Source organism: Aspergillus puulaauensis, chromosome 6, assembly GCF_016861865.1.
Source record: "Aspergillus puulaauensis MK2 DNA, chromosome 6, nearly complete sequence".
Lineage (NCBI taxonomy): Eukaryota > Fungi > Ascomycota > Eurotiomycetes > Eurotiales > Aspergillaceae > Aspergillus > Aspergillus puulaauensis.
Genome location: NC_054862.1, coordinates 3,520,134 through 3,543,361, shown reverse-complemented (window position 1 = coordinate 3,543,361; position 23,228 = coordinate 3,520,134). Strand labels below are relative to the sequence as shown.

Genomic DNA, 23,228 nt, shown 5'->3' with positions numbered 1-23,228 from the left:
AACTACTACTCATACTTGCCCAAGTGATGACAGAAACATATCATCCCGGCTCCGTGTATACTCCGGCCACACCGTGCGTAATGTAGTCACCATCTCGGCGTACGTCGCATTGCGCACCAACATCTCCAAAGCGCAAATGACCGCACTTCCAATCCTGCCAATCTCCTCCTCACACCACAGGGCGTCGTCGTATTCCAGCCGAAGCAAGATCTCTCCATTCGGTAGCTCCGTAAACTCGCACATAAGCCCAAACTTTGCCCCTTGCGACCACGTATAGAGCTGTTCAGCGCCATCGAGGCCAAATCGCAATGCGTGTTCCTGATTGTGGAAGGTCACCATCACCTCAAACAGCGGGTGGTTGGGGAAATCCGGCATGATGCCCAGATGGCAGAGGAGTTGCTGCCAGGGGACGGCGTGTGCGAGAGCCGTTTGGCTCGAGCATCGAACGGAGCGAAGGAAAGCTTCTGCATCGATGTCTTGGTCCGATGCGTGTTCTGGGCTGAAACGGATGCGACAGGGGATCGGCTCGAGAAAAAGCCCGACTGTGTTCATGTCGGCTTCGGACCAACGGTTAAGAAAAGGACCACCCAGAAGGATGTCCATCTCGCTGCTCTGGGAATGAAGGGCCAGTGCCAGTGCCACGGCTGCGAGGGTAAGTTGGTGATGGCTGAACGGGGATGCTTTGCAAAACCTGCTGATCGATTGTGCTGTCTCGGCTGGAAGCCTGAACACCTGAGAGCGCCCTGTGTAGCTGGCTCTTGTCCTTGTCGGACGCGGAGCACCTTGCAGGTATGTCGTCCAGAAGGACAGATCGGTTGGTGAGGCTACCCTGTTCCATGCGTCGGCCGCCATGTACTCTGGAACCGATGGAAGGCTTGATGCTCCCTGGTATATCTGCTTCACCTGTTTCAATAGCACTTGCATGGTCGTTAGATCGCAAATGATGTGACTCGCGGTGACGACCATCATGTCAGGCGTAATGATCACGCGAATAGGGTCGTCTTCACTAATGATAAACGGCCGGTTGATCTCACTCGATACATCACACCCAGCGAGGCTTTGAGCGAGGGGAGCGTCTCCGGAATACGCCCGTTCAAATCGTATTCCCGCAGGCCGATATCGTGATCTGAGGACTGGATGATGGCGCAGGACTGTATTCCAACTGTCCCCCAAGCGCTGCATGTCAACCGAAGATCTCAGCCGACACACAAAAGAGACGTTGAATGCCGTGGTGACACTGCCAGTCTCGTATTTGGCGCACCACTCGGCCTCCATCCGAGACACTCGGTTCTCCTGAGTTGGTGGAGGTGAATGAATGGCCTGCTGGGCCTGGCATGTGCGCAGCTCCTCTATCTGGGCAGCCAAATCGTGCAAAGTGAGTGCGCCAATGATTACAGTGAGTGGGATAGAAAATGAAAAGGCTTTGGACAGGCGACTGGCCAGCCTGAGCTGTAGCAAGGAGTTGCCGCCGATTGCGATGAAATTGGCGTCTGTAGTGATCTCCGATACCTTGACCCCCAGAACGTCCGACCAGATTTGCGCAACATGTTGCTCTGTGGCACTCATTTTCGGTGGGAGACCATTCGGGTTTCTCTCCTGCATCCCCTGCACGCTCTTCACGATTGCATTGTAGTCCAGTTTCCCTGCCGCCGTGATGGGAAATCGATCCACGGGAATAACGTCGCGCGGAACGGCGTGGATAGGCAGGACACTCGCCATGCGTCTCTTGCAGTCGGCACGAGAGAGACTACCTGGCTGGACCATCACGATAAGATCGTCCTCGTAGCGAGTCACCGCCGCTCCAGCAATGTCGGGCAGCTTTGCAATGCGCGTCTCAAGGTCATCTAGATCCAGTCGGAACCCGCGTAGTTTGACCTGACGGTCATTGCGACCAAGGCAAACCAGCTCGCCGGTTTCGGTCCAGTAGCCCAAGTCTCCAGTCGCATACATCTGCTCCCCAAGCCCACGACACACGCAATCGTCAAAGAAGCGCTCGGCCGTCAGCTGCGGCTGGCCGAGGTATCCGTTTGAGACCTGCACCCCCGCGAGATAGATTTGCCCGATCAGACCAGGTGGTGCCAGACGTCGCTGTCGATCCAGAATGTAGATCCGACTCGTGGGATTCGGTCGTCCGATGGTGACTTTCTCCCCCGGCATCAATCGCTTGATGGTGGCTCCGCAGGTAGCTTCAGTCGGGCCGTACATGTTGTATACCGCAGTTCTTGCGCTCCAATGGCCATTGATGGTTTGCGACACCTGCTCCCCGACGAGGTAGACTGCTCGCAGGTTGGGATAGTCGGCCGCATCCAAAGTGGCCGCCAGCGATGGGGTCAGAATGCACGTATCGACCTCGTGCAGGTGTGCAAACGGGTCCTTGGGCGCTGGCAATACCAAGGTCGCCCCGTAGCTCAATGCAGAGAAAATCTCGTGTATGCTCCCATCAAAGGAAACAGACATGATCTGGGCCACCTTGACGCCGGGCTGAGCAAGCAGCCGCACCTCTCGGTCTCGTTGAAAGGCAACCAGCCCTTGGTGTGTACAGAGGACTCCCTTGGGTTTGCCACTGGATCCCGAGGTAAAGCACAGATACGCGTTTGCCTCCGGACAGAGAGTGTGAGGCGAGTCAAATTCTCCGTCTTCGGATTGTCGCTGGAGAAGGTCCTCCACAGCCCAACAATACTTGCTTTGCTTCGGACGCCGTCTCGTATCGCTTGCTGGGCCGACCAGGTAGATATCCGCAGTGGAAGCGTCGAACATGGACGAGCGCAGCTCCGGGTCGAGCTTCGCGCTGAGCGGACAATACACCGCACCTGCCTTGAGAATGCCGTATATGGCGACAATCCAGTTGAACGAAGGCTCTGCGTGCACGCAAACAACATTGCCTCGTTTGACATACATGCCAAGGTGTGCTGCCACGCAGTTGCTCTTCTGATCGAGCTCGCGGTACGTCATCAAGCTGGGTCCCAAAGAGACAGCGCACAAGGTCGGACCGTCGCGAGCGGCGCGTTCCGTGAGGCTGACCAGATCCTCGTGTACTGATGCTCGTGTTGTAAGGCCGGAGAGACAGTTCCCGTACTGGAACAATGTTTGTCTGTCGGGCAATGATAACATCCCATCCAGACACATGTCAACCGAGTAGTGCTCATTCGTGAGTAGTCTAACAGCTCTGGCGAAATAGCTTCCGATGATGTTGATGTGTCGTTGCTCGTACTTGCGCGAGTACTGGATATGAATCGTACCATCGGTTTCAATGGTGATACTGAGAGTGATCCCACTGTTCATCCTCGACGATGGCGTAGACTGGGGCTGAGGAGCTAAAGTAGTAGATGTAGACATGTTGAACTGCAAGGCCAGGAGCGAGGAGAATTGGCGAGAGTAGCCATGCTCTGGCTCGCTCCAGTCAAAGGCCGACAGGGCAACGAGCTGCTGAAAGACTCTCTGGACGAACGAGACAGTATTTTCGTCCGCATCAACCCTGACAGCGATAGGTAGAGTATTCACCAAGGTTCCCACGACTTCGAGAATCCCGGCCACGGGCAGTGATCTACCCGACATCACTGCCCCAAAGACTATGTTGTCTGAATCACAGACTTTTGAGAGGACCAAGGCCCACGCGGCGTAATAAATGGAAGCCAGGGTGACGTGATGTTGATGTGCGTAATGGTCGAGCTGAGCCGACGAGGTCTCAACAGCAAACGTGGCCAGCCCATTCCAGAAGGTGTTGTCTTTGTCCGAATCGTGACAGCCGTACAGCTGCAGCTCACCAGTGGCGCTATCCAGTGCAGCCTTCTGCGAACGCCAGTAGGCCCTGGCGTCGTCCGCTCGCTGCTCCATCAGCATATTTCTTTCCCGTACCACGGCGGAAAAGCAAGGCCCAGGTTCCACAGGTAACCCGGCCATGCAGCGTGTAACCTTATCCAGTAGGAGTGTCATAGAGAGGCCGTCCACAAATGCGTGATGGACATGCCATAGGAGACAGGCCTTCCGGTCTCCAGCCAATGTGATTGCTCGAAACTCAAAGTCCACGTCGGTAAAGCGAGGCTTTGCCATTAGCGCGGCGGTAAACGTGGCCTGGTCGTTGACGATAATATCTCTCCACTTGATTGAAGTGGAATCGGAGTCGGTAAGATAGCCTGTTCCGTCTTCAAGCGTGAAGGCTTTTGTGAAGATCTCCTCTGATTCGAGAACATGTTGCCAGGCAGCCCTCAGTCCTGAAAGTTCCGCAACGTTGCACATTTGATGGTATGCCAGAATGTTGTTGCCGGGGCATGCGTAACTACCGCGGATGAGGGAGAGTTGCATCTCTGGGATTGGAACACGGAGGGTGTTTACAGCAGCGGTCGTTATTGTTGTGTCCACCGTTGGAGATGGAAGGGATTCATCAGAGGGTAAAGATGGTGTGATGGCATCGACCGTGATGTTGACGAAGGAGTCTTTGGGGATGTCGTGGCTTGAGTGGCTGATTCCATCTTGATCCTCGTGGCTGGAAGTCGCAGCCAGAGGATAACGGGATATGATATCGAGAAGCGGACGGTTTTCCAAAAGCTCACCGACGGTCAGAGTGTATCCTAACCGCCTGCATGCAGCCACAAGTCGAAGTGCGGCGAGGGAATGACCTCCTAGGCCTGTGAAGCTTAGTGAATAGTCGAGCTGGGCCACGGAGAGTCGTAACTCTCGGGCAAATTCAGCTAGGATCTTGCTCTGCATGGTTGGTAGATCGGAGGGGCACCCAGTTCTGTGGACACACGTGTGGTAGAGAAAATGACATATATCGCAATATGGTGAAATTATGGCAATATGCTTCTGTCCGCCGTTGCTACTGACCTTGAAAGCATGTCCATTCGGCATTGACGTATAGGACAGGCTGAAAGTATCTTGCATACCGTCGGACACTGCGACAGGGACGAAAGACGCTGCAAATAGGACTCCGGCCCGGTTCGAAGGCCCGCGACGGTGCAGTGCTCTGTCCCAGTGTGAGGCGAGCAACCCCACCCCTGATATGCTAATACTGTCATGGTAACTAGGCTTCAATTACTGGACGATCCTTGCAGTCATCTTGAACCTTCCACAGGGACTCCCACGACTATAGTCCTGGGTATGATAGGATAGTACGGCGCTTAGTCTGGAATGACGGGGGATTGATGAGCCTTGGTGCGCTTTATGTGATCGTACATAGATTTGGGACAATTGTACAGATGATGTCGTAGCGATTCGCTCGCCAACTCAGTTAGCCTCGAAGGGTTGTGGCTAGGCCTGTTTCTCATGCATACATATGTACTTGTATTCTTTAGAGAACTTCAAGTCATACGAAAAATCAACATGGGCTCCATTTCGTACAACCACTTACGTACATCAAGCTGTTTCGCTAATCCATGACATTGGGCGAGGAGACGATATATGCAGGTATGAGACACACCTGAAACGCAGCTAGCTACGCAATGAACTACAGGCATTCTGCAAAGTACAATTATATCACCCCGAATGTTTGTCAATCCATTCCACAGTTGGTTACCACGTTCATGTGCCGTCCGCGGTGACCAAATTCGACAAAACGCAGGACTTGGGAGTACACGAGTCAGAAAAGACATTTGTTCTAAAGGTCATTCCAATGTTTAAATCCGTATTCTGAGGGTATGGATGGCCAACTGTGAGCAGTGGTGGCCATGGCATTGAAGCATGCTGCTCATCTATCGTAGGCACATATCTAACTTCCTTCTCCTTACCTCGCCTTCAACAGAACCATCTTCTCGGTATCTGGAACAATCGCCAAACCAAAGTGCTGCTGTTTGGGCATCTCCACGCCCTCGGGCAGCTTAGTGTCATAATTGAGTAGGAGATGGGCAAGAACCACCTTCATCTGACTGCTCGCAAAGTGCCGGCCCGGACATGCCCACAGTCCATGACCAAAATTGATATTATCGGTGCCGGTTGTGGCGTGCTGGTATTTGAATGTGTTTCCGGGCTGCTCACGCAGCTTTGAGAAGCGGAAGCCGTCGAAGGCAGAGGGGTTGGGCCAGAGGGTGGGATCGTGGTTTATAGTGTGTGCTCGAACCATCACTCGCATACCGCATGGGATGGTGTGGCCACTGGGGAGCTTGAGGCCTCCTGGGCTTGTCACGATTCGAGGCATGTTTGCTGGGGGAGAACTCGCAGTTAGCTATTGCTGGGTGAGTAGACGGCGAGAGTAAAAGCTTACCGAGTGAAGGAGGGCTCAGCCGTTGCGACTCTCGGATGAAGCTGTCCAGCTTCTTCAGCTTCTGGATATTTTCTTTGTTGATTCGCTCGCCCTTGAGTACCTCCTGCAGCTCCGCACGTAGTGGCTCAATATGCTCCGGGTAGCTGGCCAGGTCAAAGAGGAGGTATGTGAGGGCGTTGGACAGGTTGTAGATGGAGGCAAACGTCGCCAGAAGCTGATCGCGCGCGAGTTGCTTCGCCGTTGGGCTATCCGGATATCGTTGTCGGAACCAGCGCAGCATGTCTCCTCCTGGTTCACCTCCGCTGCTCTGGGTTTCTGGATGATCGAGCAATGGCTTCAGTCGATTCTCTGTCATGCGGCGCTGGTTCTTCAAGGATCGGACCTGGGGAAGGAAGGGAGCCACAAAGGGACGAATCACCCAGGGAATCATGCGCAGGATGAGCCAAGCTCGAGTCACATCTTGTGTATAATTTACCGTGGACCGGACCCAGGTCTCGTCGCGACTCAGCGGCAAACCCACAAAGGCTCGTCCCGACATAAGCGATGCAATGCGCGACATGGAAGCTCGGGGTTGGAATGCGGCCCAGTCGCTGGGGCGGCCAAAGTTCTCCTCGACTGCATACTTGACTTCGGCTACAAAGGAGGCCATCACAGTCGGGGTGTTTCGAGTGAGGTCATATCGCATCGCTTCGTCGAATTCGGGGGCCTTTGTGCCCATGTATGTGTATTCGCCGAGGAACACATCGTGGTGATGTTTTCTAGTGCACGTTTAGCTAGCAAGAACTGACGCATAAACCGAAAGTCACATACTTGATTGAGACGTGCTCCTCCGGTAGGGCTTTGATCAGGTCGATCCCTGATCGAGGCAGAATGACCAGCTCCATGCCCACCATGGACAGAATAAAGGCATCGTCGGGATATTGCGCATGGCCCTCTTCGATCGTCTTGAGCACGTCGGAGGTCACCTCAAACCTGGGCAAGTTCAAGGACTGCCTCCGAAAATGCGCAAGTAGGAACAAGGCAGTTCCAAGCCCAAACAAGAGGGCTGCAAGAGGCTGGTTCTCCATCCATGGCGTACGCAGGTATACCGACACCGAAGACAACGACATTGCAGCGCCAGCTACGGTTTGCAAATGATTACGCAAACGACTACAGCACACACTACAGTAGAAACCCCAGAAATAAGCATAATATTATTCATTCGTTACTGAAAGCTCCGTCCGGTCCGATGGGCTCAGTGGCCGATTGTTGGGGCCATTTCCAACACGGCCTTGACCGCCGGTCGCGCAAGCATTCTTTCGCTCCAGGCTTCGATATGAGGCCAGTCGTGGATATCGACACCGAGGAACTGGAACATCCAGGGCATGGCAAAGGGGAAGTAGGATAGATCGGCCAGAGTCGGGCGATCGGAGAGGGCGACGTAGTGCTGGCCGGGCAACGAGAGGCGCCTGTCGAGAATGTCCCACTGGTGCAGGCAGTTGGAGTGCAGCTTCTCGATGGTCCGCGGCAGTTGGACAGGCTCCTGGCGAGTAGGGTACCCTCGGAGGAAGTACAGCCAGTACTTTGCAGTGGGACTGGGTTTATCATGAGCCGAGACACTCCCATCGGGGAAAGGAACAGGAACTAGTAGGTAACTACCCTAGGGCTGCCGTCTGATGGGCGGTCCACGAGAGAACGGCCCCTTTTTCTGTGCCAGTGCGGCCAGTCCAGCTCTGGTCGTGGTCGAATCGGTCCGCAAGATACTGCAGGCAAGCTGTGCTCTCAAACACAACCACCTCTTCTTTGGTCTCGGGGTCCTGGTCCTTGAGCGAGGGCACCATGCGCTCGGGATGGATCCGATAGAACCACTCGTCCTTGGTGTCAATCACAGAAAGCACGTGGGGGACCTTGACCTCCCTTGCTAAGATGAGCGGCTTGATGTAGTTGATGTACGAGGTCTGGTCCGCTGTAACGGTCAGCGGGGATGCTACCGCGATGGATCTCGTCTCCACGAACCTTTGATCACGTAGAGAATGACGCGTCCGTCATAGTCGATGTCGCCTTGAATCACGGGGACCGGCTCTGTATCGTTGCGGGACTCCATGATCGATACTGGTTGATTGATGGAAACCGTGGTTATTTGCATTGTCGGGCTATTCTACTGTACCAACTATTTATTTGTATCTTCACAAAGTCAGATCAGACCGGTTTCATCTCAATGGCACAGGGCCATGCTCCCCTCAGAGTCCGGACCTTCCGGATCTCCCATCCAGTGCGGCCGGCGAGCGAGCGCCATTGCGCCTCAGTTCGCTCCTGTCCATCCGCACTGACCATCATAGTGAGGTCCCCATACCGTGAGAGTCGGCGACTGCGTCCATCTGCCAGAATAGACTCCATAACTACGAGGCGGCTGTCGGGGGTTGCCTGGATAGCTCTGCGAATGTTCTGCAGTACGATTGTAGTCTTCTCATCGTCCCAGTCGTGCAGGCACCATTTCATCGTGTAGAACTCAAAGGTCGGAATGCTCTTCAAAAAGTCCCCCGCGATCAAGTTGTCATCTGGCACCCGCTCGCCAACATCTGCATACTTTCCATCTCGGAACAGCGGCCGAGCATGCTCAATGACCTTGGGCGTATCGAGTAGTGCGGCGCGCATGCCAGGATGTCTGCGCAGTATCAGCGCAATCAATGCACCTTCACCCCCTCCGATATCGAGGAAGCTCTTGTCGCCAAACTCCTCCCAAGGATAGTCGGCCAGGATACCAGGAGCCTGCGCGGTAGCTCCACCTCCAAGTGTCCGATGTAATCGTGGTAGCCACCCACGGCGCGTGAAGTAGTCAAACATGTTCTCGTCGGTATCGAAGTTGATCTGTGCCGGGGTGCGCACCGTGCCCTGCTTGAGCGAGGCCGGAATTCCCTTTGCCATGTCGTAGAACTCATTGGCGTACAGATCAACCCAGTTGTGCCATTGAGTCCAATGATCCGTTCTCAGCATCTCAGAGGTCGGGTTGTTGCTGTACGTGTCGGCGTCCGGGGAGTAAGCGAAGATTCCGTTGTTGTGCAGCATTCGAAGAACCTGGCGCAGCCGGTCCTCTCTGGCCCCTGACAACCGGGCCAGTTTTGCCAAATGCTGAGGCCCATTCACGAGGAGATCTGGAATGTGGAGTTCAACAGCTGCGCAAAGGCATTTGGAGTTGAGATAGCCTGGACAGCATTAGCTCGTCTTTTTCCCTCAAGCCAGGGTCGTGGCTGCTTACCCAGGAAATGGTCGGCGAGCACTAGGGACGATGGCTCCAACAGCTGCTCGACCTGATGCAGGAGGTCGCATGTTTGCGCTGCCAGCTCACTCAGGACAGCATCGGGCAGTTTCCCTTCGCGGTGGTCGTGCAGGGCAGCGAGACGTTCCGAGTTCAACGGACCTTCTAGCTGCGAAGCTGCCTCCTTCAGCGAGGCCGATAAAATTGAGAGAGTCGCTTCCATTTTGCTATTCGACAGAACTACACTGGACAATGTCATAGACACAGGCGGCGTCGACCGACTTAAACGTTGTCTCGTCGGGCCGGAACAAGACCCTCAAGAACCGCCAAACCCTCCTCTTCCAGGTCGGGCCGGTCATATAAACAAGTACTTCTTTGATCTGCCGTTTTGCACCGTCTGGTGACTCAGTAGAGCACATCAGCCAAGACTTGGCCAGCGGTGTGCTGCTGGGTGACTCCGTACGACAAATATATATACTTCACTAAAGAAATCATCGCGTAACAACATTCTATACCACGCATACTAACTCTTCCGACGGTTTGTCGGCTTCCTATTTATTATTTGCCAAACATTGGTCCAGAATTGCCAGTGCCTTCTTCAGCTGCTCGGATAGCAAAGAGAACGTCAGCCTATACCAGCCCCCGTGTTCCTGACCAATATGATAAGCTTGACCGGGACTGATAATGAGCCCTTGTTGCCTTACTCTCCGTACAAATTCGGCTTCCTCCTTTGCAGTAGCCTCGGGCTTCAAGCGCGCGAAGACGAATAGCCCTGCGATTGCTGGTACGTACTGTATGTTGTGCGCCTCGAGAACCTGGGTCATCGCCTTGTAAGAGTCGGCAAGTCGTTTTTTATTCATGGCGACAAGGTCCGACAGCGTCGGAGAGGTTAAGAGTGCGGCTGCACAGAGGGTAGTCAAGGCGGATACTTCGGTGCTCGTGGGCAGGCGGAGGGCAAGGATCAGATCTGGATTCGCCTGCGAGACTACACATCCCTGATGCGACGTCGATAATTAGATGAGCATTTGGGAATGTCGACGAACGAAACTAGACGGTACCAAACGAAGTCCACTGCATCCAAAGTCCTTGCTCAAGCTCCACACCATGTGCATGCGCGACTGATCGCATCCCAAGGAGGCTGGATCCAAGGTCAATATGGATTGGAAGGGCACACGGCTCTCGGCAGGCGTAGCAAAATAAGAGAGCGCATAAACCTCGTCGCAGATAAAATGCAGATCGCGTTCTCGGCAGAATTCTGCACAGCGCTGGAGTACGTCGGTATCATAGCATTGGCCAAGGGGGTTTCCAGGGTTGGTCAGGACGAGGGCGCGAGTTCGAAGAGGCGTTTCATCGTATGCTAGAGTCAACGATGCTAAGATGGCGTCTGCATCGAACGCGCGCTCAATCTTGTCCAAGCGTGCGACGACGGGATGGACCTGTGCGTGGACTGCAAAATGAAAGTCGAAGCCATCTGCAGATATCTTAAGCCGTTTTTCTCTCGATGGGAAGAGCGACTTACTCCAGAAAGGAGCCGGCACGAGAACCCCCTCGCCCGCATCGCAGATCTGGCCCAGCAAGCCAGCCAGGGAACTCGATGAGCCGGGTGCAAGAGCAATTTGTGATGGCTCAACCGGATGATAAACCCCAAAGTATTCGTTAAAAAAGGCGGACAGCGCTCGCATCGTCTTTGTGTCTCCAAACTGACTGTCACTGTAGGACAGGTGCTTGAGCCGTTAGCCTACGTCGAATATCGCAGAAGGAGGGATATTTACCTCCGCGGCTAGATTGTTCTTGATCACATCCTGAAAGAGCGATACGAGCTCCGGCCGGATTGACCAATTTTCTGCTATCGATAGATCGATTGGTGATTCGACACGGCGCCGTTTCGGGGGCGATTGCTGTGTGGAAGACAAGCCAAAGCCTTTTAGCCCGTCCAACCTTGCTACAGAGCGCTTAGATTGGATAGTCCTTTGTGCCATGGTCGGTGTTGTGCAGTACGCAGCTGGATGGCTACGAGAGAAGAGTTTGCCCTCCATATAAACTGCCGGACAATGGGCCGCTTCGGTCTCCATCAGGGAGCCGGGGACGCCCACACTCGCGAGGCTTAGGGCTTTGACTATTTATGGTCTGAAGGGGCCTTTCCCCCATGTAGATACCCAGAACATATGCAATGGAAGAACCTCAGGATGGAAGTCAAGTGGACGCCAGCAAGGCGATATGGTATTTCGCATATGGCTCAAATATCCGGTCGTCTGTGATGAAGGGGCGTGCAATCACCCCTCTCAGGGCCCAACCCGTCGTCGTGCCATCACACATCCTCTGCTTCGACATTTTCGGTATTCCCTATGCGGAACCCGCGTTCGCCAGTATTACAACACTGCCGTCAGATCTGGCGGCTGGCGGCTCACAGGAACAGGCTATCCCGCCAGTGCATGGGGTGGCATACCTGCTTACGGCTGATGATTATCGACGCTTGGTGCTTACTGAAGGCGCTGGAGTGGGTTACAATGAAATCAGCGTACGCGCCAGAATATTGAGCCTGGACCCTGACGAGGGTGAGGAGATTATGGCTTATACACTGCAAGCTAAATATCCGTGGCGACCCAATCGAGCCCCCAGCATGAGATATATGGTGAGTAGCCTCTTGCACCGCCTAGTGCCTTCACTGACGAGAATAGGGGCTGATAGTAGATGGAGCGAACGAGTTCAGCCTTCCCGACACCTACAAGACATACCTTCAGTCCCTGCCAGTGTATGTTCCGCTGCCAACGTATCGGTCCCAAGCCGGGGCCTGGTGCTTCCTCACCTTCTGGAGGAGAGCGATCCGTCTTCTGGCTCGCCTGACACAAGTCAGCACGAATGAAAGGGGACATTGTCCGAGATGGCTAGGGGGTGTGATAGTTGGCGTGTATCGTTGTATGTGGGGATGGCACGACTATGTGCACTCGGTGATCTGGACTCCGGGGGATGGAGTCGCGTTCGGTCCGCAATGCTAGGTAGTCCGAAAAATCAAGCCTGGTATATCTGCGCATAGTCTCCCTTCGTCAATTGCCGCTATAGGAACTCGGAACTACACAAGATGACTGAATCGGACCAGACGCTTCTGCAGGTACAGCGGCTGCTGCATCGAGTACCGTTAATCGGTAAGACCTGCCCGGCCGTGCCAACCAGCAGACATTGAATATAGACCCTCTAGATGGACACAACGACTTTCCGTTCATGCTACGCGGCTTGCACTCAAACCAACTCGACCAGGGCCAGTTGGATAACTTCCCCATCGGTCAAACGGACATTGCTCGCCTGCGACGGGGCATGGTGGGCGGGCAGTTCTGGAGCGCATATGTGCCATGGTAAGACTGTTCTACCCAGCCTTGCGCCTATACACCGAGGACCTAACGCCATATATAGCTCAAAAGAACCGGAATTAGCGCTCGATGACCCATACCTCGAATGCCTCCGCCAAACGCTTCAGCAAATCGATGCCATTCACCGGATGATCGAACGATACCCGAAAGTGTTTGGTCTCGCCCAGAGCACCCAAGATGTTTGGGAAATGTTTCGATCAGGGCGTATAGCCAGCCTTATTGCGATTGAAGGTTTGCACCAGATTGCAAACAGTCCTGGAGCCCTGAGGATGCTGCATCGACTCGGAGTGCGGTACGCCACCTTGACTCACACCAGAAACAACCAGTACTACGACTCGGCTGTGGGTAGCGAACACTCTGGGGACTATTCAGATGCTAACAGATCATAGACAGACGAGCCGCTCCACAATGGCTTGAGCCAGATTGGCAAGAAAATGATTCACGAGATGAACCGTGTCGGAATGTGAGAAGAATCATCCCATGCCTTCTGCCAACGAGGCTCCAGCAGCTAACGCCACGCTTTGATTCCAACAGGATGATAGACCTATCCCACACGAGCACATCCACTCAACAAGCCGTCCTAGAGGTCTCGAAAGCTCCTGTAATATTCTCCCATTCTGCCTGGTACGTTCACCTTCACATCATGATGGTCGTCCAGGCTAACCAGATAACCAGTGCCGCGCTTGTGTCACACCCGCGTAATGTCACAGATGAGGTACTACGCATGCTGGAGAAGAATGGCGGTGTTATCATGATATGCTTCCTGCGAGAGTTGGTGGATCCGACCGGAGGTGAACAGGCCACCTGCTCGCAGGTTGTCGATCACATCCTACACGCGGCCAAACGGATTGGCTATGACCATGTGGGGATAGGATCTGATTTTGATGGGATGTTACAAGGGCCGAAAGAGCTAGATGATGTGTCTGCATTCCCACAGCTCGTGGCCCAGCTGTTACAGCGAGGAGTAGCCGAGTCTAATGTTGAGAAAGTCGTCGGCCTTAACATCCTTCGAATCATGAAGGAGGTGGAGGATGTGGCTTTCCAGGAACAGAATTTCAACACCACGGACCATCTCTGCGATGAGATCAGGCCGATGTGGACGGCCGAACAGAGAGAGATGTTACACCTCCAGGGAAGAAAACGAGGGCTTGCATAAGTCAACCAGGGAGGGTAGCTAGCATAGATCGCAATATACCCCCTATTTGCACTCGGGCCGTACTGGAGCTGAACCGCATAATGCGGGCCGGTTATCGGACCGGGATAGACGTCTCAGTAGTGCTGCTCGATATGCCGTGTCTGGACCCCCATCGGAGGGAGGGCTATGAAGTATGAATGCTGGCGTAGGCTGTGGTCTTGTGCTAATGACCACAACGCCGACTGAAAATGGAAATAGGTCAGAACATCAGCGCGCGAGTGTCACCGCATGGTTTGCCAAACCTCGCAGATCTTGGACACAGCGTCTGGGGTCTGCTTGGGCTATTGGCAGCATACGCAATATGGGCATATCTACCCAGAGCGAAGCTGGGGAAGAGGCTCAATGCCGTGATATCCAAAATCCTGGATGTAAGTTGCAGGTGCCAGCCGCACGAACTATCACCACTCACCAGTATAGTTCTACTTGACGCGACGGTATCCAATTCACCACCTGGAGACGGGCAAGACTCTTCCTGGGCGGCCTTATCAATGGCCGAACGGACAGGGCGATGTCGATAAATTCATAGATGGGATTGAGAACCGGGCCACATGGGCAAAGGACCATGGGCAAATCTACCGGGTCTGGGCTGGAATGAAGCCAGAGATGTAGGCTGCCAACATATCATATACCTTGCTTCCCTCGTGGCCAGGACACTAACTGCCCCGTTATCCCAGTGTCCTGCAGAAGCCAGAGCACGTCAAGCTTGTCTTCCGCGACTCCGACCGGCACTCCAAGGCCGTCAACAACGACTCGGGCCATCTGATGGGTGAGGTGCTAGGTCAATGTCTGGGCCTGATCAGCGGCGCAAACTGGCGGACACTGCGCGCAGTGAGCGAGCCAGCGTTTGCCCACAGCACGGCCGCCAACTACCTCGGCCTCATCCACCGGCGTGTGGGCAGCTATCTCGATCAATGCTCCTCCATCCGAGCCGGATTGATCGATCCTGTCGCAGATTTCAAATTTCTGCCCTTTTTCGTCATCGCAGACCTTCTGTACGGCGAGGTGACAAGCCAAATGGAGGAGGCTCTACGTGACATGGCCCCTATCCGAGAACGTCTGTTCCAGCTGGTCATTAGGGGAGGAATTGCTCGCTTTTCATGGTCGAAATATCTCCCCACCGAGGCAGGCCGGGTGCTGAAGCAGTTTCAGTCGCGATGGATCGCTTTCAATGAGACTGCTTATCGCCGCGCCCGTGCGCTGGAGGCAACCGACACCCCAGTCTATCAGTTGTTTTCAGCGGTGGAGCGAGGCGAGATCAGTGCGGACAACGCATCTCAAACGCTGGATGAGATGTTGTTTGCGAACCTGGACGTCACCATAGGCTCGTTGTCGTGGAACCCTGTGTTTCTGGCAGCACACCCCGACGTGCAGGACGAGCTGCACAGGAGTATTGCCCAAGCAGAACAAGAGGAAGGACCCGAGATGGCTGGCTATCTACAGAGGAGCTCAACCTGCCTCGCAACGTGCATCCTGGAATCAGCCCGTCTCAAGCCCCTGGCCGCATTTTCGGTCCCCCAAGCGGCGCCAACAGAGCGCGTCCTGGATGGCTATCTGGTCACGGCCGGGACCAGCTTCATAGTCGATGCGTACGCCTTGAACGTTGAGCACGAGTTCTGGGGCGTAGATCGCCGCGAGTATCGACCGTCTCGGTTCTTACACCTCAACGTGTCCGAGACTAGGTATCACCTCTGGCGGTTCGGATTTGGGCCCCGTCAGTGTCTTGGAAAGTATGTGGCGGATCTGATAATCCGCACATTCCTCGCACATCTGGTGCGCAATTGGAGGCTGGAGTTTCAAAAGGGCGAGGGCACCGATTCGAGGAACTGGCAGCGCGACTTGGACGCTTGGATCACCCATCCCAAGGTGAACCTCATCGTAAAACCGCGGTAGTCTTCCAGATACAGAGCAAGAATACAGATCGTAGTACTGTGACATCCGATTGGCTCGCCTTTATCGGTGCGATGCAAAGCTGCAACAAGCCCAAGGGTCCGACGCTCCAAGGTCCTCAATGATCGCCTTCCTGAGTAGCGAGTAGCACAGTTTACTATAGGCGGTTCGAGCTCTTCGCAGACCGAACCATTTACATCAAGTCAATATCAAACCTCATCTCGTTCTACACCTCGCGTCGAGCTTCTCCTTGGTTACAACACCCTCGTCATGGCGACAGTCCAGGAAACGCAGGATGCCCCCGAAAAGCACCCATACCCCAAGGACGTCTCGCCTGAGGCTCCAGTGGGTGTCGACGCCAAAGACAGCCCCTCTGCTGCGGTAGAGAGCGAGCCCAAGTTGACTGGACTCCGGCTGGCAGCAGTGTTTACCGTTCTGTGCCTTGCAGTTTTCCTGGTTGCCCTGGTCAGTCAGAGCCACTTCCTCCACCGGACTAGGGGTTAACATCTGTTTAGGACAACACTATCATCGCGACGGCCATCCCCCGGATTACCGACGAGTTCCAGGCCCTTGAAGATGTGGGCTGGTACGGGTCATCCTACCTTCTCACGACCTGCATGTTCCAGCTCGTGTTTGGAAAGCTGTACGGATACTTTCCCATCAAGCTGGTGTTTCTGGCCGGCGTGGTAATCTTCGAGATTGGATCCGCCGTCTGTGGCGCGGCTCCAACGTCGGTTGCGTTGATTGTGGGCAGAGCGATTGCTGGATTGGGTGCATCGGGCATCTTCCAGGGAGCAATGGTGATTGTTGCGTACTCGGTTGATCCTCGACAGCGGCCCATGTGTATGTTCTTCTTTCCCACAGACAGTCTATCGCTAAACGGATGCGCTGCACAGATAACGGCATCTTTGGCTCCATCTATGGGATCTCATCGATCATTGGCCCTCTGCTCGGCGGCGCATTTACATCGCACGTTACGTGGCGATGGTGTTTCTATATCAACCTCCCCATCGGCGCCGTCGTCATTGTGATCCTCGCTGTCTTCCTGCAGATTCCCCCAATCATCCACTCCCAATCGGACCGCAAGACGTTGATCGAGCACATGGATCCCCTCGGCATTGTGGCTTTTCTTCCGGCCATTGTGTGCCTGTTGCTGGCCGTGCAGTGGGGAGGAACAACATACCCGTGGTCGAACGTCCGGATTATCGTCTTGTTCGTGTTGGCTAGGTTGCTCCTAGTCGCCTTCATTGCAATTCAGCTGACGCTGCAGGAGAACGCGATGGTTCCTCCCAGGATCCTTCGAATATTCCCGATCGCTTACTCGTCAGTCTTTATGATTGTGTTCTCAGGGGCTTACTTCACAATCGTTTACTACTTGCCCATCTGGTTCCAGGCTATCAAGAGTGCCTCTGCTGTCAGTTCTGGGATTATGTGTCTCCCAATGATGCTGTCGATGGTTATTTTCTCCTTCATCACCGGCGGGGGCGTGACTGCGACGGGCAAGCATCTCCCATTCTTTGTCGTAGCCACTGTATTATCGACAATCGGCGCAGGGCTGGTTACAACGTTTGCGACCGACACCGGCCATCCCAAGTGGATAGGGTACCAGGTTCTCGTCGGCGCCGGAGTGGGCATGGGCGTCCAGCTTCCGGTCATCACCGCGCAGGCTGTTCTCCCTGCACCAGACATACCCGTGGGGACCGCGGTTGTCACATTCTGCCAGACCTTCAGTGGAGCCATATTTGTCGCGGTCAGCCAGGCTTTGTTCGCCAATCGCCTTCGAAGTGGGATCCTGACCACAGTGCCGGGAGTCAGCCCGTCGATCGTTCAACAGATCGGAGCAACAAACTTGGACGCAGTCATTGACGCCGAGTACATGCCGGCTGTGCGCAAGGTGTACAACGAGGCCTTGGTCTCAACATGGTACCTCGCTGTTGCACTCTTTGGCGTTTCGGTTGGAGTCGTGGGGGGGATGGCGTGGAAAAGAAGGAAGCATGCTCGTGCGATGTAAGGGTAAGCAGTTATCTGACTCCAACTTGGCATGGAACTCGGTTATATGTAGACTTGACTGATATGTAAAATCTACTCATACCGGTGTTGGATTATTATGACTAATATACAAGAAGTATGGGCTTATATACATTATCTGGTTGTTGAGAATTATGTTAAGATAAAAGCCTCTGCTGACCCAATATGACGATGGGGTTTCCAACAACACATGGCCTGTTACCATCCAGGTGGTAGTATGCTAGATCCCATAGCTGGTAATCACGCGGCGCTCCCGAGGGTATCGTGGTTACCTGAAGCCGCCGCTCACATTAACAGAGAATAGAAAGTCAACTCTCCCTGCTCCTCTGGAACAGACCTACCAGCGTACCTCCCCAAGCACATCCTGTGCGTCAGGGTATTATTGGCTATATTCTCAGCACTGCAGGGGTTCGATGGCGAGCTGGATGAGTCAGCCCCCTGTCCAGATCTTTTGTTCGCTTCTTTGTTCTGCTCAAGTCAAGTCAGTTAGTTATTCAAATACCTTCCATCATGCGATTCTACGTTTGTGCTGCCCTGTTTGCGGGCATATGCGCTGCTTTCCAGACTGTCTTGACGTCGGTGCATGCACCACAATACTCAATTCGTGTACGCCGACAGAATGACTCGGTTTGTGCAGCTCGCTCGCCCCAATATACCGGATGGCTTGATGTAGGGCACAAGCATTTGTTCTTTTGGTACTTCGAGAGCCAGAACAACCCGCGTAGTGACCCGTTGACCCTGTAGTTGACTGGCGGGCCCGGCGACTCCAGTATGATCGGTCTCTTCGAGGAGATTGGGCCCTGCCGAATCAACGAGTTTGGAAATGGAACAGACTACAATCCCTGGGGCTGGTCGCGGAACTCGTCTCTGCTCTTCGTGGACCAGCCTGTGGATACTGGATTCTCCTATATCGACGACGGTTACGAACTGCCCAGCGACTCACAGGAGGCAGCAATTGACATGCACCGTTTTCTGCAGCTGTTTATCACGGAGTTTTTCCCTGAAAGGGAACATGTCCCTGTGCACCTGGCGGGCGAGTCCTAGGCGGTATAAAGAATCCCGAATCAGCTCTTCCTGCCCACTGCTGAGACACCCAGGGTCGCTATATTCCCTACTTAGGGGCTCAGATCATCAAGCAGAATCAGTTTTACCCCGATCAACCCCAAATCCGTCTAGAGTCCTGCTTGGTGGGTAATGGCTTCATGTCGCCAAAGGACACGACCTTTGGATACTGGGAAACGCTATGTACCACCAATCCAGGGGTACTGAAGCCCGTATTCAATGAGACCCGCTGCGATATCATGGCTGCAAATATGGAGCGGTGCATGGAGTTGTACGACATTTGTAACCGCAATCCAGATCCTGCAAACTGCCATGCTGCTGCGGAGGTCTGCTATGTTGGTGTCATCGGGTGGTATGATGACGAGGCGGGCAAGGGAGGGCGCAACAGGTTTGACAGTAAGTATACATGTCCTGATTCACTTCCTGCTCGTTGTAATTGGGTTTGACAGTCACGGCGCCGTGTGAAATCGACGAGATGTGCTATGTGGAAGCCGCACGCATCGAACAGTACCTGAATACGCCCCGGGTCTGGGAAGCCCTGCAGCCCCCGAAAGAGATCAAGGAATACAAATTCGTCTCCCAGCCTGTGATCGATGCTTTTGCCAAGACTGCTGATGGAATGACCTCGGTGTCGGACCTTGTGTCATTTCTCCTGGCCAACAACGTTCACTTCCTAGCCTACCAAGGGAATCTGGATCTTGCCTGCAACACCGCGGGAAATCTCCGCTGGGCGCATTCATTGCCCGGGAAGGGCCAGACAGCGTTTACCGCTAAGAAATTGCAACCTTGGGAGTCTGTCGTTGATGGAGAGAACGAGATCGTGGGTTATGCTAAGGAGGCCGTGGTTCAAGTCGGCCAGAGAGCATCGCGGTTTGCATTTGTGACGGTGGAGGGAGCTGGGCATTTGGTAAGTGTCGCTATTATTTTCTATTTCCAATAGTCGTTTCTGATCTAGTTGGGGCATCAGGTCCCTCAGGACCGACCGGACGTGGCACAGGATATGATGGTAAGATGGATTACCGGGGCAGCGTTTATATAGACCGGCCAGGGCAAGACTCGCATAAGATTCCACAACATTTAATATTTAACATTGTTTACGGGAGCCAGACTTGACTGCTCTTCTTAGATCGGCCCGACTGGACCCATAAATACGATATTATGATGGAATGACTCATCTTGGGCTTGAAATACGAGCGAAGATCCGTTTCGCCATTTGACTTTGATTAAAATCCTGAGAGTACTATACGCGAAGATGACGCCCAAATTTGTCCTCCCATCTTCTGCGAGCCTTCGACGAGTAGACAGATTCTGTCTGGTTGACTATAATGACGACGAAGTGCCGTTCTGGGACCTTCTTACGGCCATTCTTAGAAGCGAGCTGGCCCCGATCAAAGATATTCCCTCCCTTTTAGAGGCCCTTGAGATGATTGCGGTTACTCTGAGAGGAACAGCAGCTGGTGTGGACTTTTCCCTGCTTCAAGAGTTCATGTCTCGGCGCTATATTGACAACTGTGCCCCGAACTTCTTCCGTGATATCTGGCCTGTTGTGGTGGACCTGGCACTTGAAATGCCGAATCTGTTTCCAGAAGGGTTACTGCCATCGCTATCGTCCACTGGGATCACACAGATCGTCTTCTCACGCAAGCAGGTGGCTTGTCTGGTCATCCATCAATTCCTGTGCTCGTTGCCACCGCATCCCTGGTCTACAGAGTCCTTTGTTGATCTGAGTCCTTGGTATTCTATAGCCAGCAATGTTCACCGAGGCGCCGTGGATGCATACCTTACTGCGCTGTTCACTTACTTTGAACGAATAGTCAGTTACGCCAAGGAAAACACACAAACTGCCCACTTTGAAACAAACGAGTGGCCCATTACCTTTAGCATGCGAACAATGACAAATGAAGATATACATCGGATACAGGGTGATCAAGCCAAAGGAACCGTGCTATCGGCCACCCGTGTCGAGGTTGTTAACCTCCCAGAGTCGCAGACAACACCACGTTTGCTCGGGCTTTCCGATGGAGCATGCGTAATTGCTGCAAATAAATGCTTTGGATACGGCCCTTCGGGTACCCAGGAGGAGCTGCATGTGGGCGCTACTCCAGAGGCATATCCAGCTGTACTCCTGGCACCTCCGCTCTCCGACCAGCAGGTGTTGATCTGTCGGGGCGCTGAGGCAATGGTGTCCATCACTGGATATGGTCGTGATGCGAGGCTTGGTGATGTCCTCCAAGGGTCAGTCGCCAACTCTGATGGCATGAGGTGGAACAGTCGGACTATGTTGTTTATGGACGCACTCGAGCTGGACACCCTCCCAGTGGAAGGAGGCTGTCCTATCCCCGACATTTGCCCTTCACCTCGTCTATCTCGAGAGATGGTTCTGAAAGCATATAATGCATTCAGCAGTGACACCTACACTCACATAGTTAGTGGTCTCTGGGGTTGCGGCGCTTTTGGCGGGAACAAGTATATAAAGTGTATTCTGCAATGGTGTGCGGCAGCCCTGGCAGGAGTCCCGGAGCTGAGATTTATTTTTTCTACACCGGAGCAGCACAGATTTGGAAAGGAACTTGCTCAGTTGTCAACGGAGCTACGTGTCGATCGTGCGTCGGTCCATCGAATGGTCGATATATTGGTGGACCTGAAAGACGCGGCCCATGCTGTTGGACCCGAGGGCGTCTTTAGATATATCAAGGAGAGGATCTCTCAGTAGTAAGCTGGTTAAAGAGACTTCCATATAATTAAACTACCTTTCCACGACTGGAAGGGAACTCTTGATAGACTACAGTTAGTCCTGCTGCACTTCTTGTAACGTTATGAGGAGCCTGTACCAGATTGCCTATTCAGAGATCTGGTGAAACAGAGTGACTATATAAACTGTAGAAAGAAATACACAAAATATTGAACAAGTAAAATAAAACACGCCGAAATTCATAATACATAACAGGGCCAAACTGTGAACACTCATGCGCCCAAGGGAATGTCATATCCAGTCTCATATCTTGCCATTTGCTCTGCCTTCTGCGCCTGCTCCATCTGCCTCTTTTGCAGAGCCCGAGCCTTGGAGATCATTCTATGTGCGGAGATGACATCGAGAAGAAGTCCCAGCGGGTTCAAGTAGGCGGCCCAGGCGTGCAGCCCCAGCCAGCCACCCTGATAACGTCTCTGGGATTCACTCACCAAGGCCTCCTCGTCGTGGTCTGACTCGAGGGCCTGGTACGCGCGCGGCTGCAGGGTCACGGTCCGAGCAGCGTTGGAAATTTCGTAAGGCTTTGTCCGGTAGGCGTAGAGGACCAGGAAGCAGAGCGGAACCATCTGTACGCAGATGACCATCTCTGGCAGGCCTATTAGGACGTCGACGTAGGTCAATGTGTCATTTACCTGGAGCGCATTGACGCCCTGCAAGATGAGGAAGAGGATCTTTTCCAATATGACCAGCCCTACGATCAGCTTGAATGCCAGCAACTTGGTAAGCGGGTGGTTCTCTTTCATGTAACCTTTCATGTTCACGTAGAACTGAATGATGGCGTTGACGGCTACTGATGTCGACAGAGATGTGGCAACCGTGATCTATAACCTATGTCAGCTTTCCATAGACATATTGGGAAGGGAAGTTCATACCCAAACGTGAGCAAAGTGTGGTTCATTGCTTCCAAGGCAGTACCTATGCAGCAACTGGGTCACCACCTGGGCAACTGCTGTAATCCAGGTGATGATGGGATACTGGAGGACAGACCACCAGGTCAACTATATAGAAGATTCAGTTAGATATCGAGCAGTGTGCATTCCAGCCGCCACAGCACGTACGCTTAAAAATGCCAGACCATTTCTCTTTTTCTTTGGTTGCCACTGTCTCTTGGTCTCGAGCGAACAGAAGAACGCTACTTTGTCCTGGTCCGTGGGAGCCAGAAAGTCGCAAAGCAGCATCAGGAAAGCGTATAGAGCAATGCCCTGGAACACTTCGGTGAACCCTTGTAGGTAGATGTAGGAGTTGGGAACGCAGATCGAGATGAAGGATAGGACTTGGTAGGAGGGGATCATGTTGACGATTCGCATTATTCTGTATAGAGACATACTTGTTAGTCTTGCAACGCCGTCAGCCCGGCTGGTGGACTCACTTGATTTGTTGCTCAGGGTTGCTCATGCGCGTCGCATGTCGTCCCATAAGACCAAAGGTCAAAAGCAGCACTATCGCGGTGCAGGCGCCGGATACAATCATGTTGAAATGGTAGAAAGACAGACTCCCCACAAATGGCGCGC

At 53.6% G+C, this 23,228-nt stretch overlaps 13 protein-coding genes across 13 annotated transcripts; 7 read left to right on the top strand and 6 right to left on the bottom strand.

The window, feature by feature from the left end:
• Positions 1-9: 9 nt before the first annotated feature.
• On the bottom strand, positions 10-4,707 carry gliP (nonribosomal peptide synthetase gliP; the record flags this gene model as incomplete). Its single annotated transcript, XM_041694801.1, has 1 exon — positions 10-4,707. The coding sequence occupies one exon, from the start codon at positions 4,705-4,707 to the stop codon at positions 10-12; it is 4,698 nt and encodes a 1,565-aa protein (XP_041560595.1).
• Positions 4,708-5,719: 1,012 nt separating this feature from the next.
• On the bottom strand, positions 5,720-7,305 carry gliF (cytochrome P450 monooxygenase gliF; the record flags this gene model as incomplete). The annotated part of the gene is made up of 3 exons (XM_041694800.1): positions 5,720-6,135; positions 6,197-6,954; positions 7,007-7,305. The coding sequence occupies 3 exons, from the start codon at positions 7,303-7,305 to the stop codon at positions 5,720-5,722; spliced, it is 1,473 nt and encodes a 490-aa protein (XP_041560594.1).
• Positions 7,306-7,430: 125 nt separating this feature from the next.
• On the bottom strand, positions 7,431-8,279 carry gliG (glutathione S-transferase gliG; the record flags this gene model as incomplete). The annotated part of the gene is made up of 3 exons (XM_041694799.1): positions 7,431-7,770; positions 7,835-8,141; positions 8,192-8,279. The coding sequence occupies 3 exons, from the start codon at positions 8,277-8,279 to the stop codon at positions 7,431-7,433; spliced, it is 735 nt and encodes a 244-aa protein (XP_041560593.1).
• Positions 8,280-8,374: 95 nt separating this feature from the next.
• On the bottom strand, positions 8,375-9,654 carry gliM (O-methyltransferase gliM; the record flags this gene model as incomplete). Its single annotated transcript, XM_041694798.1, has 2 exons — positions 8,375-9,378; positions 9,432-9,654. The coding sequence occupies 2 exons, from the start codon at positions 9,652-9,654 to the stop codon at positions 8,375-8,377; spliced, it is 1,227 nt and encodes a 408-aa protein (XP_041560592.1).
• Positions 9,655-9,982: 328 nt separating this feature from the next.
• Positions 9,983-11,410, bottom strand: gliI (aminotransferase gliI; the record flags this gene model as incomplete). Its single annotated transcript, XM_041694797.1, has 3 exons — positions 9,983-10,426; positions 10,490-11,155; positions 11,204-11,410. 3 exons carry the CDS (start codon positions 11,408-11,410, stop codon positions 9,983-9,985), a joined length of 1,317 nt encoding a protein of 438 aa, XP_041560591.1.
• A 191-nt stretch (positions 11,411-11,601) lies between these two features.
• Positions 11,602-12,427, top strand: gliK (gamma-glutamyl cyclotransferase gliK; the record flags this gene model as incomplete). Its single annotated transcript, XM_041694796.1, has 2 exons — positions 11,602-12,063; positions 12,110-12,427. 2 exons carry the CDS (start codon positions 11,602-11,604, stop codon positions 12,425-12,427), a joined length of 780 nt encoding a protein of 259 aa, XP_041560590.1.
• Positions 12,428-12,510: 83 nt separating this feature from the next.
• gliJ (dipeptidase gliJ) lies at positions 12,511-13,952 on the top strand (the record flags this gene model as incomplete). The annotated part of the gene is made up of 6 exons (XM_041694795.1): positions 12,511-12,574; positions 12,628-12,781; positions 12,840-13,137; positions 13,186-13,259; positions 13,331-13,420; positions 13,472-13,952. The coding sequence occupies 6 exons, from the start codon at positions 12,511-12,513 to the stop codon at positions 13,950-13,952; spliced, it is 1,161 nt and encodes a 386-aa protein (XP_041560589.1).
• Positions 13,953-14,179: 227 nt separating this feature from the next.
• On the top strand, positions 14,180-15,881 carry gliC (cytochrome P450 monooxygenase gliC; the record flags this gene model as incomplete). The annotated part of the gene is made up of 3 exons (XM_041694794.1): positions 14,180-14,359; positions 14,409-14,596; positions 14,666-15,881. 3 exons carry the CDS (start codon positions 14,180-14,182, stop codon positions 15,879-15,881), a joined length of 1,584 nt encoding a protein of 527 aa, XP_041560588.1.
• Positions 15,882-16,148: 267 nt separating this feature from the next.
• Positions 16,149-17,889, top strand: gliA (MFS-type gliotoxin efflux transporter gliA; the record flags this gene model as incomplete). Its single annotated transcript, XM_041694793.1, has 3 exons — positions 16,149-16,343; positions 16,394-16,721; positions 16,775-17,889. 3 exons carry the CDS (start codon positions 16,149-16,151, stop codon positions 17,887-17,889), a joined length of 1,638 nt encoding a protein of 545 aa, XP_041560587.1.
• Positions 17,890-18,416: 527 nt separating this feature from the next.
• APUU_61448A (uncharacterized protein) lies at positions 18,417-18,950 on the top strand (the record flags this gene model as incomplete). Its single annotated transcript, XM_041694792.1, has 2 exons — positions 18,417-18,575; positions 18,651-18,950. The coding sequence occupies 2 exons, from the start codon at positions 18,417-18,419 to the stop codon at positions 18,948-18,950; spliced, it is 459 nt and encodes a 152-aa protein (XP_041560586.1).
• A 158-nt stretch (positions 18,951-19,108) lies between these two features.
• APUU_61447A (uncharacterized protein) lies at positions 19,109-20,007 on the top strand (the record flags this gene model as incomplete). Its single annotated transcript, XM_041694790.1, has 3 exons — positions 19,109-19,364; positions 19,418-19,875; positions 19,936-20,007. The coding sequence occupies 3 exons, from the start codon at positions 19,109-19,111 to the stop codon at positions 20,005-20,007; spliced, it is 786 nt and encodes a 261-aa protein (XP_041560585.1).
• A 213-nt stretch (positions 20,008-20,220) lies between these two features.
• APUU_61446A (uncharacterized protein) lies at positions 20,221-21,681 on the top strand (the record flags this gene model as incomplete). Its single annotated transcript, XM_041694789.1, has 1 exon — positions 20,221-21,681. One exon carries the CDS (start codon positions 20,221-20,223, stop codon positions 21,679-21,681), a length of 1,461 nt encoding a protein of 486 aa, XP_041560584.1.
• A 251-nt stretch (positions 21,682-21,932) lies between these two features.
• APUU_61445S (OSTA/TMEM184 family protein) lies at positions 21,933-23,187 on the bottom strand (the record flags this gene model as incomplete). Its single annotated transcript, XM_041694788.1, has 4 exons — positions 21,933-22,538; positions 22,590-22,715; positions 22,776-23,028; positions 23,087-23,187. The coding sequence occupies 4 exons, from the start codon at positions 23,185-23,187 to the stop codon at positions 21,933-21,935; spliced, it is 1,086 nt and encodes a 361-aa protein (XP_041560583.1).
• Positions 23,188-23,228: the final 41 nt, after the last annotated feature.